Source organism: Brachycentrus maculatus, unplaced genomic scaffold (assembly GCF_059751285.1).
Source record: "Brachycentrus maculatus isolate JH-2025_06_01 unplaced genomic scaffold, ASM5975128v1 h1tg000216l, whole genome shotgun sequence".
NCBI classification, from domain to species: Eukaryota; Metazoa; Arthropoda; class Insecta; order Trichoptera; family Brachycentridae; genus Brachycentrus; species Brachycentrus maculatus.
The window spans coordinates 80,715-99,835 of NW_028280967.1; the positions used below are offsets into that span (position 1 = coordinate 80,715).

At 29.6% G+C, this 19,121-nt stretch overlaps 1 protein-coding gene across 1 annotated transcript in view; it reads left to right on the plus strand.

The window, feature by feature from the left end:
- Positions 1-3,768: 3,768 nt before the first annotated feature.
- Positions 3,769-19,121, plus strand: part of vri (nuclear factor interleukin-3-regulated vrille) — a 49,140-nt gene continuing 33,787 nt past the window's right edge. The window contains exon 1 of the mRNA XM_088264095.1: positions 3,769-4,430. Within this exon, the coding sequence (XP_088120221.1) occupies positions 4,383-4,430 (48 nt within the window). The 5' untranslated portion in view covers positions 3,769-4,382. The remainder of the gene's footprint in view (positions 4,431-19,121) is intronic.

Here is a 19,121-nt window from a genome sequence, read left to right on the forward strand (position 1 = left end):
TAATATAATTAACATTTTTGCAAAATAAATAAGTAAAAATGACTAACCACAAAGTATAATATAAGAGTTTCTGCTTAATAAAAAGTTTCTTTACATCTCACCAATAGATGTCTCTAGTGAAGTTCTAGTGATTCATGAACAAGGTTTCTAAATTGGTTCATATATATAGAACTTCCAAGAATTTGAGTAGTGTGGTTGTCAATAATGGGTAGAATTGGTGAATGTTACACGTGTGTAAAGTGATCACTTAAACCAGCCTATGACGGTCGTAAGCCCCGTAAATGCCCAGACTTCCACATTCTTCTTCATCTTTGATGAGATGTCAAAAAATAACCACAAAGTATATGCTTTAAATATTAATAATGTTGAGAATTATTGTACATACATCAATGACTGGACAAATCATGTTAACTTGGTAAATAGCATCCCACTCGTTACTTTACTATATTCTGACACGTGTTTCAATGCTACACTACTTTCAAGCACCAAAAATCGGCAAGTCGAAAATATGCAATTACGACTTAATGATGCAGTGTTATAAACATCATTTTTAGTGTGTTCAAATACAAGTTCGAAAAATCTGGATGATCTCCAATTACAGGATTTATTTTCATATATTTCTTTTCATCTCACCAATAGATGTCTCTAGTGAAGTTCTAGTGATTCAAGAACAATGTTTCAAAATTGGTTCATATACTTATATACATAGAACTTCCAACAATTTCAGTAGTGTGGTTGTCAATAATGGGTAGAATTGGTGAATGCTACACGTGTGTAAAGTGATCACTTAAACCAGCCTATGACGGTCATCAGACCCGTAAGTGCCCAGCATTCCATATTTTTCTTCTTCTTTTATGAGATGTCAAAAAACAGTATTATAAAGTTTTCAACGTTCTATACACTAATCCCATATCTTGTACATATATCCCATATCTCGTACATAAAATGGCGTGAACAGACATGTGATCTCTCCGGTGATATCCGGTGGGATGAATTCTCTTCTTGCGAATATCCCCTTAAGAAATTTCATTTTGAAAAGTGTTTGCTCAAGAATACGTGTAACCAAATGCTGAAAATATAGCAATTTCGATAAATGAATAATTTTCCAAAAAAAAAACATTATTTTCTTGGTGGGTAATTTCTTAGTTTTAAAAATAAAGTATGGCACGTGTTTCGATACCCTGAACATCAATATCACATATCGTGGCTATACTGGCAAAAAACGTTAACTCTAAAATGCCCGTTTGAATAAGTCCTTGTATTTAAAGCTTTTAGCCTGAATAAAATACATACATAATAAAACCCTTAAACGCACGCCAATGGTGCATAAGGCACTGCTTCATATAAACGCAGTGTTATCTTGATCGTTTACATACGAAGGAAAGGTGATCAGCCCTCCGCTTCAGGTGCCAGTCCAGGGTAATATTGAATAAATATTAGAGTGAAAAAAATCACTTATATTTATTTGACCCCCCCCCTGGGAATCGAACCCGGGACCTCCAGAACGGTAGCCGAGCGTGCTGACCATTACAGTACGGAGGCGGACTATAATACCCGCTATTAAACTTAAAGTTGCATTTACTTGTAAAACCACATAAATATGACATTTCAAACTACTTGGTGTAATTTTCCAGTTTTTAGAATGTTGAAAACTTTATCATATGCATCATTAAGTCAAAATTGCATATTTTCGAGTTAACGTTTTTTGCCAGCACGACCACGATATGTAATCTATTAAATAATCATTAAAATTAATTTGTATAATTTTTTACGACCCTCATCATTTGTTATACAATAGACTTGTTTTCAGTAAAAAATTGTGCGCAAAAGTTTCAAAAGTAAAAATACGAGAGTGGTTTTCAGAAAAAAAAAACCCTTAAACTCACCGTAACAAAATTTAATAAAGCTCCATATGATTATATTATTACATTTATCGCTCACTCCTTTCAACAACGTCATACATCAAAAATCGACAATTTTCAGCTGTCCGTCTTTTCGGAATGCCTATAAAATGTACTATTTTATATCCCAGCAAAAGCTGCATATTTTTGACCTAATATTTTCCCACTTCAGGGCAGAAAGTGTTGTTTTTCCATTTTGAAGAAAAGGTATATTTTAATAATTTTTTTAAAATATTTTTAATATTTTTCAAATGGAGAAAAAACATCCAGGTTTTACCTGAAAAGATCTGTTGCCCAGTAAAAACTTCTTTTAATACATTTTACTTTATTTTTAAACATCAAAAACGATCTCCAGAAAAATCAAGTTTTTTTATATATGACGTTGTTGAAAGGAGTGAGCGATATGTTATTAAAGTTATCTCAATTCGACAACACATTGTGCACGTAAAACATTTTATTAAATTACGTCGTAGTAGAAAATTCTATAAAATTCTCTAAGAGGAAAAACATCGATATCTCTAATACGCAAAAAGTACAAATTACAGCCTGTTACGTAAATATTTTGGCTAACAGAAAAATACTATGTACGTTATATAACACCTCCAGTCGTCAATAACATTGTTATCATAATATTTTCCACCGTGCATAACAAAACGCGTCATCAATTTGTAGGAACAGTCCATATTATTTTATTACGCAACTGTTACTCATTGTGATTTTCGGAAACTCAAGTTCCATGATTCACGGAATTCATACATTGAAACATCGCCATCAGATCATTTCCGAGAAGAGCGCAGAGCCCCCCTCCCGCGTGCGTCCTACGCCGCGGCCGGCGCAGGAGTGATATTTTTCACGTTATGTTGCTATAGTTATGGGCAGATGTCGCAACACAAAACGGTGAACGAGCCAGTGCGCAGTGAATTGTGCGCACAGCAAACGACGAGAGTGTGGTCAGGTCTAGACGTTTAGCGTACTCCAGGGTGAGCAACACACAGTGAGGTCGGAAAGGCGATACGAAGTTAAGCGGTTCCAAGCCAAAAGTTGGGCTCCATATGCCGTAGTGTAATAACATAATTCATTTTTACATGTTGACATCTCAACATAGATGAAGAACTATATAGAAGTCCATATATTTACAAGACTTATGACCTGTGATAGCCTCATAGGCGGCTTATGTGGTCACTTTACACATGTGTACATCTACTTTTCTATCCATGATTGACAACCACTTCTTGAATTTTTGGAACATTTTATGTTTGAGTTCACGGGAGCTACCTATGGTTAGTTTGAGAAGGCTTTTATTTAGCAGAGATCATTTTATTTATTCCCCATAATGCCTTTTATTTCTTTTTATATCACTTATATTTTTAAAATTTCTACTCTTAATTTTATTATGAATAATTAATTTTTACACTTCAACTAATTTCTAAACCGTTTTCCTGTTGGAAAATAATAAAAATTCACATCTAAAATGTAAATTAACGCAAAAATTGGCGTATTACACAAATCAAAATTTTAAATAATTGGATGTTTAATTTGTAAAATAAACAACAACAAAAAATGCTTTGTTTGTAATTTTTTTATAAACTTTTAGAAATGCTGTGTTTTGAAATTTGGTTTGATTTCAGATTTCAACCTGTTTTACTGATATTTAATAAAAAAGAAATCCTTTTTTTCATATTATTTATCCTATATGTCAATGTCTTCAAATTTCATTGAATAAGATGACCCTATAGCAACGGGCGTGAAGATACCACCGGCTACCTCAGCCTCGCATAAACAACTCTCTGTGTGATATCCCCTTCGTGGAAAACATTTCCATGCACGTTTTCATTGCGGGCACGCCAGACCGTGCCGATTATCGCTCAGTCTCGTTTCGAAGTTCGTACTTGGCGGTCGTTTCACAGAAGACCGCTCCTGAAACCAAAACAGTAGTAAAACGGTTCGGTAGACCTCGAATCCGCTCCGCGCACTCAGTCTTTGCAAAGACGCTGTTCAGTGAGGACGTCTGTCTCAACAAACTCTGAATATTTCACCGTGTTTATAAAGGTTGCATAGCCAAAACTCCAATCGGAGGAACATACAATTTTGGAAAAAAGTGCATTAAAATAAAAATTTAAAAAAAACTTTTAGTGATTTCATCAGTGAAAAAAAATATTGAAAAAACAAACAATCGATTTGGATTATTGTGAAAATTTGTGACAGAATTTCAGAAAAATTTTCAGTGACTTACTTATACTTTATACGTTACGAAAGTGATTTTTTTAAAATAAATAAAATCAACATTTTTTACGCCTGAAAAAGTTTCGAGTGCTTTTGTTTCTGAATTTCGATAGAATCAACCTTTGTGAAGAAGAAAAATTGTGACAATTTTTTTCGGATTTAAAGTGGGCTGTGACAATACGAGTTCGTCATTTTGGACATTGAACTTTTGGATTCTGTCTCTTAGCGGTATGACCGCTAATACTGCGCACAGTTTGAATGTTGGAAAGTTTTGAAGACTTGGAATACAGGTGTCAAGGAGACGAGGTAAGAAAAAAATAATACTTAATAAAAAAATAATAAAAAAAATCATATATTTTTTTAATTTTTTTTTTGCAAATTTTTTAAGTATAAATGCGCCTAGTCAAATAATTGACTATCCTAAATTATTGACTGAATGTGATATCAGAGGTACATAATTTGAATATTAAAAATAAATAATATGAATCATTTTATTGATTTCTTTAAACTGTTTTGTTTGCTCATTTAGTTTATAAATCAATCAGTATTCATCTGTTTTAAAATTAAATATTTATTTAACTTTGTTAGTACAATGAATCAATGCGTTACAAATTAAAATATTAAAATAAAAAATAAAAACAGATGTTGATTAAATAATTAATAAATCGTTTCGTATGTTGTTGAATGTTACGAGAATTTTTTCAGCGATGACGTATTGTTGTCGAAAATAAATGGATATTAAAATTTATTTTTTAACAAAGCAATTTTTAATTTTAAAAGTTTATTTTTGTGTATCAAAAGATTTTTTAAAACATATTTTAAAAATCTATAACAATTTTTTTATACTTTTATATTTCTGAGAAATAATGTTCGTTCTGCCTACCTACAATGTATTACTTAAGTCAACAATTATAATTTTTATTATTCTAACTAGTAACAAATTTATCTATTAAAATCTATTATACCAGGAAAATTATCATTACTAAAGAAATTTTTCAAAAAATGATTAAAACTTATATATATGCGACTTTGATAAATTTTCTGTTAAAAATAACAGTTTAGCTTTTTAAAACGTCCGTAAGTTTTTTTTATAATCATTAAGATTTTTCGTGTAACGTTCCTTATATCATATTTTAAAATTTACACGAAAAATGTATATATATTTTTATTTTTATTGTTATGATTTAACGATACCTGAATTTAAAACATAACACTGATTAAAAATATTGTTCTTACCATCGGCCATAGATGTCACTTTTCACTTAGAGAAAAAATGCAAAATGCATTATGTCGATAGTCTATATTGTTTCGCGCACTTTACTTTCTGCATTTTAAGCTTTTTGTTTTCGTCTTAAAAATCCGTGACGCAAAAATAATATTAAATTTTTATTATATTATACAAACGTGATTTGAAAACTTCATGTTTTAATCATGTATGTTTCAATTACACGTTATTTAAAACTACCTACCATTTCTTCTCAGTAATTCACATAAAAATGTCTGTCGCTTTAAAATATCAATTATAAATATAAATTCTTTATCCCATGTCCCAAAATGAGTCATGGAAATTACTCATCGGGAATATTTTATATGTGACGTACCATATATCGCTCACTCCTTTCAAGAACGTCATAAATCAAAATACTTGGTTTTTCAGGAGAACGTTTTTAACGTTTAAAAATATAAAACAATGTATTAAAAATAAATATCAAGCCACTTACTGAACTTCTAACTGTGTAACAGATCTTTTTAGGTAAAACCTGAAGGTTTTTTCTCCATTTGAAAAATATTTAGTTTATTTAAAAAAATAATTAAACAATACCTTTTCTTCAAAATACAAAAACAACACTTTCTACCCTGAAGCGGGTAAATATTGACTTAAAAAATATGCCTCTTTTCCTGGGATATAGTATATTTTCTGGGCATTCTGAAAATATGCAAACCTGAAAATTGACGATTTTTTATTTATGACGTTCTTGAAAGGAGTGAGCGATATGTTACGTGTTAAAATAAACAAATAAATAAATGAAACAGCTCACAAAGGTTTTCATTAGCCTTCACTTGTTCAATTTTGTGGCAAATTGTCAAAATATTCTCACTCGAAATTCGTGACAATGGATAGGATAAATTCCTGGAAAATGTATTTGTTTTCGGGATTTACGTGCGATGATTTTCCGGTAACCATTCCCAAAGGACGCCCTCCACTCATTTCGGTGTAATGATGACAATTAATAATAAAATCGGTCCAATTCTGGGAATCAACGTGCGAGATTTGAATCTAAATTAATCGAGTTTGCGTATTTTTATCGTTTTTTTTCCTTGTAAAAATATTTGCATTTTTACTTTGAGTTTCATTTGGTAAATACCACTTTTTCTTCAAATCTATTGTCACACGTGTTTCGATGCATTCTACATCTTTAAATTTTCATTTGCATTCCGCAATTTTCAAAAACCGCATAGCTTTATTTTAAAGTTTTGGCGGAGTTTGAAAATCAAAATACTTTAAATGAATGAATATTGAAATTCACAACATTTTAAGTGTGTCCAAATATTTGTTCACAAATCTGGGTTTTCTCCACTTACAAAGTTCTTCTTTTATTATTATTTTTCTCTCTCTCTCTTCAATATTATTACATTTTTTTTACATCTCAAGGCAGATAAAGAAGAATTTAAAGTCTGGGTATTTGCAGGGCTTACGACAGTCATAGGCTAGTTTAAGTGATCTAAGTGGTCTAGTGTGAATATTACACGTGTGTAAAGTTATCGATTAAACCAGCCTATTATGGTCGTAAGCTCTGTAAATGCTCAGACTTACATATTCTTCTTCACCTATGTTGAGGTGTCAAAAAAAATATGTAAAAAATAACTCCTAATTGGAGATAATCCAGATTTGCGAACAAGCATTTTTGCACACACTCAAAATGTTGTAAAAAAATAGAAAACGGTCATATGTGTGCTTTTTATATCATCTCTCCAACTTTCATGTTTTTTTTTCATCTATATAATGATATCAAAAAAATAATCTAAAAAATATCTCCTAATTGGAGATAATCCAGATTTGTGAACAAGCATTTGGACTCACTAAAAATGCTGCAAAAAAGACATAACTGTCAAATAAAATATGTCTGTCTTTTTCTTATGAACGGTATTTTATATCTCCTCTCCTTTGTCCGCGAAAACCAGTGGCGGCCTCGTCGTTCCGACAAGGAGCAGTTATTTATAAAAAATATCTGATAAATAAATTATATTGTTTATTATAAACATCTTCCTTCTGTACGCGGAAGCGCGGTGCCAACTGACAGCATAGGAAGTGACATTGTGTTCAACCATTACGTGCAACCGTATTGCCAAGGTCCTGAAAATTAACATTATCTATAACTATTACAACTGTTTATTTAATTATTTTCTATAAGGGACTGTGAAGCAGGAAGTGTGAGTACAATAAGAAGGTAATAATACTCGTAACAAAAGGTGGTTGCAACGACTGCAATCGAACTAATCGAATCTATTTATAAAACGCATAAAGGGTTTAAGTTTTGCACTAACAATTCTTGGTGGAAATGTATTTTATATAATAAACTCCCTAAAGAAATTTTAAAAAATAGATGATAAAAAAAAAAAATATTAAAAGCTCATTACATTTAAATCTTGAAAAAATATACAAAAAAAAGACTATTATATAATATTAAACCACGAGTGTAAGTCCCTCTCCAAGCACAAGAGCACAGCAAATAGCACAGTATAGAGAGGCACAGCAAATCGAAATATAAAAGTTCTCCATATGTATAAATGATTCAAATATATTGTGCTATAAATAAAAATGTAAATAAGTATACTAAATAAAATAAAAATATAATTAAATAACAACCAAATTTTTTTGTTCCCATAAATATTTTATTTGACCAGTGGTTTTGTCGTAACCGACATCAACCCCAGTACAGCTGTCCAAACTTAAAACACAGTAAGGGAGATTTTTTTTTAAAACGTTTTTTTTGCATTTTTGGACTACTTAGTCCACCTACCGGAGCGGACTGCAGAATGACAGGACATAGTCCTAAATAAAGAAGAGGCATAAAAGAAGAAGTAAATATAAGTATATGCCCGCATTTTCTGGCATTTATAGATATTTCTTCTTTAGCTTTATACATCTGTATAAATCTGTATAATAACCATAGCATGGCTTTACCACGTTTATTGAAATATCATATGAATCACCTCCGAAACCTTCTACTGGGAATGGTTACCACGTTACGTAATATTTTCGGAGCCTTAATTATTACTAATTCAAGCAACGAGATCTATGTTTTTCAAGGCCGGTTTTTTTCTCACCCAATACCAATATACCTGAACTATTTCATCAGAACTGTATTACTTTGTTATGTAACATATTTTGACTGAAATTATAACATAAGACAAGAGTATGTGTGCCCATTGAAAATTGAATATATATATATATATATATATATATATATATATATATATATATATATATATATATATATATATATATATATATATATATATATATATATATATATATATATATATATATATATATATATATATATATATATATATATATATATATATATATATATATATATATATATATAAATATATATATTTATATAAATATATATATAATAATAATAATTATTATATATATATATATATATATATATATATATATATATATATATATATATATATATATATATATATATATCCCATGCACCATTGGGTGAGGATAAGAGCGGAGGAATGTGGTAGAATGGGTGCATAGAGTACTTCACTGATTCGATGCAACGTTATCTAAATAAACCCACATAAATTTTTTTAAATTCCTATATCGTATACCATATCATGTTGAATCTAGATATAATGTACACGTGTTTTTTTTTCGGTACGTTTTGTATCTTCATATTCTGTATGTAGATGGCGCCAGTGTATGACAAGTGATATTAGCACATACGTAAGAACTTGGCATACCTATTTGATTATGTAAAATAGGAAATAATTCATAACACATAATAAACATATAACATTTAATTATACGCTTTATTGAATAATCAAGGTTAGTTTAGGATATATATATATATATATATATATATATATATATATATATATATATATATATATATATATATATATATATATATATATATATATATATATATATATATATATATATATATATATATATATATATATATATATATATATATATATATATATATATATATATATATATATATATATATATATATATATATATATATATATATATATATATATATATATATATATATATATATATATATATATATATATATATATATATATATATATATATATATATATATATATATATATATATATACATATATATATCAGGGCTGAGAAAAAAACTACTTACTTTCTTCAGCCTTCTTCTTGTGGTCCAGTATTGAAGAAAGGCCTCCCTCTTGGACCTCCACAGTTGTCTGTTGGATGCAACTCTCTTCCAGTGCAGGACCCACCCACTTTCCTAATGTCATCGGACCATCTTGTCTGGGTCCATCCCACTGCAAAACACATTCCGTAAAACAATAAAGTCCATTTTTCGAAGTGACCCAAAAAGTCCACTTTATTTTTAAAGTGACCCTAAAAAGACACACTTATTTCTAGATTGAACCCGAAAAGGACCACTGATTTTAAAACATTTTTTTTAAATCATTGGATCTTTTTATCAAGTACTTGCCTCTTATATAATTAATATATATATTTTTATGTGATTTAAAAAAGTATTCCCACATCAGTGTTAGGTCGTCATTAGTTTTTCTCGACAACACATATAAAAATCACGAGACTCTGTTAACACTTGTTAAATTTCAAATGCGTAGTACTAGATTATACGACTTAACATAATGTCCTATTCCGAACGCGTCGTTAATTTTTAACGCCTATGTTTCAATTTTGTTTACTGTGCCACGAGCCATGTTCAAAGGGTTTAAACAGTCACGAACTAATAAACGCGCTTTCAAAATAGATTATTATGAAAAATCAATGGCCTATTTATTTGAGTCGCAATTTTCACAGTTAATATTTTTGTATTTGTTTTTTTTTAATATATGTATTGTATTATATCATAAAAATATAACGATTTATAATAAATACAATTCATCTTAGAAGCAGTTAAAGAATAATGTAAGGCTGAATTAGGGATAATTGAAAATATTTCATAAATCACTTTAAGGTGGTTTGGATACGTGGACCGAATGGATAACGATATAATGACTAAGAGAGTATATCTTAAATGGCAGAATATAACAAGGGCGTGCGAGAATACTTGACATGACCAAATAAGTCAGAATGGTCATGTCTAAATCAACGAAACCGGAGGGCATGTGTGGGTGTAGAGAAAGCTTAGAGTATGGGATAGATGAGTATGGCGTTTTATTATTTTTGTCTCCCGCATAAGTAATGAGAGCTATAGTTTACTCAAATCAAGTGGATTTACGACTTTTCAGTTCTTAACGCTTCTACTTTTAAAAAAAGATTTTATTTTAAATATTTAAATCATATCCATAGACAAAATACTTAATTGTTTATTGATAATTCTATATTTTTTGACAGATGTCAATTCTAATTTTAAAATTGCGAAAAAAATGGAGCTCGTTCCATTTACAAATTCGAGCGTGATCGTTATCCACAGGTCATTGGCGGGAAATTCGGAACGTCACAGAAAAATTTCGTTATTTCTCTTCCGCGTTCTATTTTTAAACGGACAACGTCTTTTGAAAACATCAGGTGAAATGCTCTATCGGTCGTTAGGAACACTAACGAATATGATGTAATACGTATTAAATTGACCGTACATAAAGTCATAGATAAATTTGGCTTGTGCAAATCATTAAATGAAAAAAATTGACCAATTTTTTTATTTTAATGATTTGCAGAAGATTAATAAACATTAAAACATTAAAACATTTTTTTAAATGTTTTAATGTTACTTTATTTTGATTTTTCGTGTTTAATGATATATATGTAGGGTAAAATATTTTAATATCATATTTAAGTTATATAGAGTTAACGAGTATTGCATAAATTTATCTACTTCTAACGCTTATCCGCCCCTCTATGGTGCATAGGGCACTGCGTCTTACATAATCAGATGTTATCTTAATCGTTTAATACATGAAGGAAAGGTGATCAGCCTTTTACTTCAGGTACCAGTCCAGGGTGATATTGAATAAAATATGAGAGTAAAAAATCACTTATATTTATTTGAACCCCCCTCCTGGGAATCGAACCCAGACATCCACACGGACGACGAGCGTGCTGACCATTACACTACGGAGCCGGACAGACAATTATATAATATGTAACAAGTTGTTTATAATTAATATTTTTCTCATAATATAAACTGCGTCATTTCCGTATATCTATTTAAAGAGTTGTATTTATAAATTGTTTCAAAGGCACTATTAGGTATATCGCAAGTATTTATTATATAACAATTTGCAAGGAAAATAAAATTGCGCACAATTCAAATACCGATTCTTAGAAAATTGCGCACCGTTCTTGCTGATTCCACGTCATTTATTAGTCGGAACTGCTCGGAAAAATATTTTCCCAAAATTGAAGTGCTTTGTTTTTTTAAATAGTTACTTGGAAAGAATTTTCGTAAACAGACTATTAATTATGATTTTAGGCATCGCGTTTTTATATGTATATAGTGATAAAGACAGGTGAATGATGCAATCGATTAAAACGTAGATTGTATTATTTATACTAGTGTATGTGGATATATTACAACTGCTGCAGTCGGTGTGTAGAAACACCTGAGCCAGCTAAAAATAACTATATTAATTTTTTATTTCAATTTATTTCAATTCAGTAATAACTTACTAGCTAACTATCCATCTCTCCGCTTTCTCCGGGGGTAGGCAGCGAGAATAGAACGCCAAACTGCTTACATTTACTCATTCCAAATTTACGCATCTCCTGACTCCTGACTCCTAACCTGACCACTTTGAAATATTTCACATTCTAGGTTTTACTTAGTTTTTAACCACCAAAAATATTTTTTTTTATAAATCTTAAAATAAAAATATTTTAAAGTCAAAATAGCTGTCACTTGATAATAAACTCCATTATTTTGCACACATGTTACATCCTAGAAGTGATTTTTTACGAAAATGACTTACAGTTGACCTGATGATGGAACGGTATTTCCGAAACTTTTAAGTGGTATTAAACAAAGTGAACGATGAATGAAAGGAAGACCAAAGAATTTATGGATGCTACAGAGAGATAACATGATTCGAAGGCATGTCCTAGGAGACGTTGTCCATTATAGACGGACCTACAACCTAAAGACGAAGAGAGCTGACCCCAACAGTCTACAAAGACGATAAGTTAGGATGGAGCCAGGAAGAAGAAGATGAACGATGAATGACAAGGAATATGCTGCATAAAATTTTAATTTTTAAAAGTATTTTATACACCTTGTCTTTAATACACGTCAGTACAATTTTTTAAATATTATTTCGAGAAATTTCGAGAGAAGAGGGCAACAGGTTGTTGCCGAAACTAGTTGGTTAAATAAAAATGTGAGTGGATCAGAACACAAAGTATTTTTATTTCTCGAAATAATATATCAATATGATCCACAAAGTTAATGCTTTCAATATTCAAAACACAATTTATTTTTATTTTTTTTTATTATTTTGTAATCAAGGCGCTCTATGTTTTATGGGACCGTGTCAATTTTTTACCGTGAAGTATTGCCTAACATATTTTTTTGTAATAATGAGTACATTTATGAAATCCGTTTGTTAAAAAAAATTAAATATTTTTCTAGATTTCTGTTAGAACAATAAGTGCATTGTTCGATCGGTTAACAAAATCGACCATCTTCTATTGTTTGAATCGAAAACGGAACAAGTTTTAATTTTTTTTGTTAATAAATGGAACAGTCCATTTTCAATAAAACATTTAAAATATTCGTATATTACAATGGCAGATATTTATCAATTTTTTATCGAAATTCTTCTTCTTCTAACTCTTATCCGCACCCAATGGTGCATAGGGCACTGCATCGCATATAATAAGTATTATCTTGATCGTTAAGTACACGAAGGAAAGGTGATCAGTCTTGCGCTTCAGGTCCAGTCCAGGGTTATATTAACTAAATGTTTTACTGAAAAATCACTAATGTTTAGTTTGACACTCTTGGGAATCGAACCCGGGAACTCCAGCTTAGCGAGCTAACTACTATACTATGGAGGCGGACAATACTGCTATTGTATCGATATTTTCAATATTACTATATTGAATAATTTATTTTATTTTTTGACATCTCAGCATAGATGAAGAAGAATACGGAAGTCTGGGCATGTACAGGGCTTACGACCTGTCATAGGGTGGTCAAATAATCACTTTACACGCGTGCAACATTCACCATTATACCCGTGATTGACAACCACACTTCCCAATTTCTAGAACTTCTAAATATATTGTTTATACTCGTGACATAGTACATTGGAGAACACAACAGCCACCTATGTTGGAATGGGGAAACCTTTTACTAAGCAAAGACTCAATGGGTATAAAGTGATCATTTGATCCAGCCTATGATAGATCATTTAACCTGTGAATGCCCAGACTTCCGTATCCTTCTTCATATATGTTGAGATGTCAAATATCAGAAAAATATTTATAGCAGATGATAAATATTGAATGTCTAGTCTTCCATATTCTTCTTCGTCTATGTTGAGATGACAAAAATATGCAAAAATACCCCACCCATTCAAAGATCACAGCTTCTTACTTGATTTTGCATAAACAATAAAAAACCCACGTATTCAACGAATGTGTTATTTTTACACGTGTCATTTTTTATCGTTTGACGCAGATCGTGATACATAAAAAAATTATATTACAGTCAAGTAGAAGATTTACAATAAAACAATGCTTATATAAGTGTTTTTTACACCAATCTAGCTAGGTTAGGTCGTCGACCTCTAGCGACATATTCTAGAATATCTGCACACACACACACATAAATCTAAATATATATATACACATATATATATATATATATATATATATATATATATATATATATATATATATATATATATGTATATATATATATATATATATATATATATATATATATATATATAATAAAATACCTAGGTACCTACCTATACATTTTATTGAGTACTTACAAATAGTACCTACATAAAACAGTTCTACCACCAGATGTCGCATGCGTCGCACAGAATAAAACAAAAGACTTCCGATAGGAAAATATATATTCTGAACTGTCAGAATCAGATAGATAGATAGAAAAAATATTATAAAGATAAATTAAGAATAAACTTTAATTATAAACTTTAATTACAAAGCAACACATTGTTTATTTTATTATTATACACCCACTTTACATATTATTTACACCCAATTTACAAAGAAAAATATTACCTCATATATATATATATATATATATATATATATATATATATATATATATATATATATATATATATATATATATATATATATATATATATATATATATATATATATATATAAATATATATATATATACATATATATATATATATATATATATATATATATATATATATATATATATATATATATATATATATATATATATATATATATATATATATATATATATATATATACATATATATACATATATATATACATATATTCTTCCCTTATCTTCACTCAATAGTGCATAGGCAACTGCATTGTATTGACGCGGTTTTATCTTGATCGTTAAATACACGAAGGCAAGGTGATCACGGTAAAAGGAAACATTGATAATAATATTGACGTATTTTGATAGAGTATATTATTAATGAACGTTTTATCTTAATTTTAATTTTTGTGTATTTCTAAATTTTCTAAATTATTCATTACTTGACCTTTATTTGTAACAGAGTGTAATAAGCTAATGCCGAATCAATCAATTATATGGAATATGATGTTTTATGTAATCAAATATTATTCTACCTTTAAATGTATGGCATGTTGACTTTGAATTGCAACCGCGACATGTTTATTGTTATTTCTTTAAACTTGTCTTCCCTTCAGATGCACAGCTGTACAGATATCGAACCAGTGACCTTCATAAGACCATGCAAGTACGCTAACGGTGATAAATAGCTCGAAGCATAACGGGAGGTCGATATATGAACATTGTATGTGTACTACATTCAACAAGTTTTTTACACTCGACGATTTTCCGGGTTGGCGTTGACAAAAACCTATGCTTATAATTTTTAAAATATTTCATCAATTGTTTTATGAACACTCATATTAAAAGATTAAATAAATTATTTATTAAAATACTTTTAAGTGCCTAAAGAACATTTTAATCACATATCTAAGTTATTTATTGATTTGACGTTTAATTTGTAGAGTTCCATTTTAATTTATGTTTTAATTGTTCAATCAAACACAAATTTTTGAGTCTACAAAGTTCTATTTTACTGTTAAATAAAACACATACAAATTAATATTGTGACAACTGTTTCGCCTAGTTATGGAATTTTCAAACAATTGTCACAATATTATTTTTTATGTTTTTTTAACAGTAAAATACAACTAAGTAGATTAAAAAAATCTGATTGATTTAACGATTAATACATATCTAAGCATTCGCATTTTAGCAGTTTCTAGTTGCCTAGAATGGTTTCATTAACTGATTCGGCAGTCATTCTGTGGTAAAATCTATCCATTATTCATTTTAGTTTAACTAAGTAAATACCACTTTTCCTTAAAATCTATTGTGACACGTGTTTCAATGCATTCCGCGTCATTTTGAAATACCGTATGTAACATCATTTTCAAACACATGCGGAATGCATCGAAACATGTGTCACCGTAGATTTTTAGAAAGTGGTATTTACTAAGTAAAACTTAAATTTTTAAAATGCCTAGAATAGGTGTTATACGGTGTTTTATATAGGCGCAGTGGCGTAGTTGGGTAGGCGCTCGACTGCGAAACTGGCGACGCGGGTTCGATTTCCGGCAATTGCAAAATGAATTCAAGAAAGATTTATTTTCAATTGGTCTGGGTGTTCTTACTATCCTACCTGCAGACAAGCATCTAAAAAAGACGCTTTGTTGGTTATTCCTTTTTTTTTAAATTTAAAAATTAAAAAAATCAATTACGTCAAACGTTACCTGGGCTTAGAGAAAATTAATTTGCTATGAATGTAAGGAGGGCTAAATTAACATTTACTCAACAATTTGTACAAAATGTGTATTTTAGCTGTAATAGGCTAAAACTATTTTTTCCAGCAATTTCTAAGAATGTGTTGTTATTTTGTCTAAAACAACGTATCTAATAAACAAGATCGAAAATAATAATGCATTTCCTAACATTGATTTTTCAATCGCGTCAGACTGTTCAAACCTATTATGTAATACTGTGTATTGTAAATATTATACCGTAGGCTATAATTCATCGTGAACAATGTTTGAACGTATGACGTCATCGCATAAAAACTGCATTACGCAATATGGTGTAGCGTATATTTTTTTTATTATTACTTGAAATGTCAGGGTTAAGCTGTGTGCACAAAATGTACAATGGATACTTTAAAATCTTCTAAATGTTTATTTATTGATATTTCATTAAATGCATAGGTGAAGGAGAATGTGGAAGTCTGGGCATTTACAGGACTAAGGTCCTATCATTGGCTGGTTCAAAACCATTTTTTTGCATTTCGCAATGTAATATAATTACAAGTACAAAATTTTTTATATTATATTAATATTTATACAACAAAAAGATCCCACAAGCGCATTACCTGTGTGTGGGTAAACATTTTAATTTTATGTTGTAATAAAGGTACTAGAAAGAATACAATGGAATTATACAGATACATTAATTTTGCTTTTTTTAATGTAAATACGTATATATATATATATATATATATATATATATATATATATATATATATATATATATATATATATATATATATATATATATATATATATATATATATATATATATATATATATATATATATATATATGTATGTATGTATATGGTAGGTATACATACTTATACACATACATACAACGTAAAAACATTATTAAAAAATCTTTAATCACTTTTTTTTTAATTTCTCAACATAGATGAAGTCTATTGATATGAAAATTAAGAATTTCATTAATTGATTCGGCAGTCACATTGTGGTCATATCTATATATTTTTTAGATAAGTTTTACTTGTGAAATACCACTATCTCTTAAAAACCTTATTTGATACGTATTTCGATGCATTCCTTATAATTTTCAAACACCGGTGGTTGGAAACATAAAATAATTCGGGATTTTTTTCCATACCAACTATTCATAAAGGTTCCAGAACACACTTAAAATGCCGTGACGTCTATCAAATGCAGTGCATCTTTTGCGAGAGTGTACGATATAACCGGGAAATGATTTTAGAATATTTTAAGCTTAAATACCTTTTTTTTCTTCATTTAAGCATGTTGATTAATACCTTTTTATAGCATTTTTTGTCGACTTGTTTTTCCTCGATTGAAGTCATTGGGTCAGTCTAAATAAAAACAAGTTTCGATCGGTTATTTACAGTTACGAGCAATTCACGGTTATATGTATAATGAGAGAAGCTCAACTATTTATCATATATATAATATGTACTTTTGTTTAAATTTATTTATTTAAGATTATAAATATCTGTTTAAATTTTATTCATAAATAATCCATAAAAATAATAGTAATATTTACCACAAATTTCTTAAGTACCATAAGCTGAACCTATAGTCATACATTTAGTAGAGTTGGATCACAGTGCACAGCGGAGTGCTGGTACCAACCCTAATTTTTTAAAATGGCGTATGAACCTGGCAAAGGAAGGTTGAAAGTAGACCGAATGCACTCAAAATACGATCCCTCAGAAGAATGTGTGGCAAAACGGTGTAAGATAGATGTTCGATTGGTGAAGCAAATAAAAGAAGGCAAGGCTGAGATGAACACTATCGATGAAATTAAGAAGCGTGGTTGGAGATGGTTTGGACATGTGGAACGAATTAGTGAGGAGAGAACGGTAAAACAAATGTATGGGGTGAATGTAGATGAAAATATGAGCGGAAGAAGACCGAGGAAAACTTGAAATGATCGAGAATTTTAAAAACTTAAAGATAGTCAGATCAAACATAGATAGGTATGTATAATATATTAACATTTATTTCTTTATTTCTTCATATTGCATAAAAATGTGCCCTTACCAAGTATTCCCGTGCCGAGGCACATTTTTCAATATTCATTTATAAAATTATAATGCAAGAAAATTGTTTATGCAATCAAATACAACATGGCCAAATTTTCATCTATTTCAGATCAACCTACTTCCATTTTCCATTTATGAATAGCTCTTTTGTATTTAATTTCTTTTAAACCATAGTTATTTATCATGTTTTATATATAAAACTATGGTATGTGAGATGATAACATATATGTTTATCTATATTTTTATATTTGTAATAAATACTCATAAAGAAAACTTGGAAAAAAGCCGAAAATTCTGCGTCCCGTTTACCGCCTTTTTTTGACGTTTGATTGCAACGGCCGTGCTCGGTGTTGCATGCAACGCAAAATAATAATCCCGATTATTCCGCAACAGCCCGGGTAGGTACCCGAGTACCTGGCTACGAATTTCTCAAACCGAGTTGTTTCACACGCGGCCTGTCTCTCGCTCTATGCAATATTGTGTTGCACAGCGCCCGGATGGCCTTCGGATTTCGATAGGAAAACTCACTATTGAATAACTGAAACCGGGGCTAGAAGAACGATTCGTATTTTAGTCTTATTTAAAAATAAAATAAAAATTCGTTGGATCATCCTCTGCTCTTATCCCAAGTATAAGTAGCAATTGAATAAGCCTTATTTTATATATATTGCTTAAAATTAATAAATTTACAGTTAAAATAA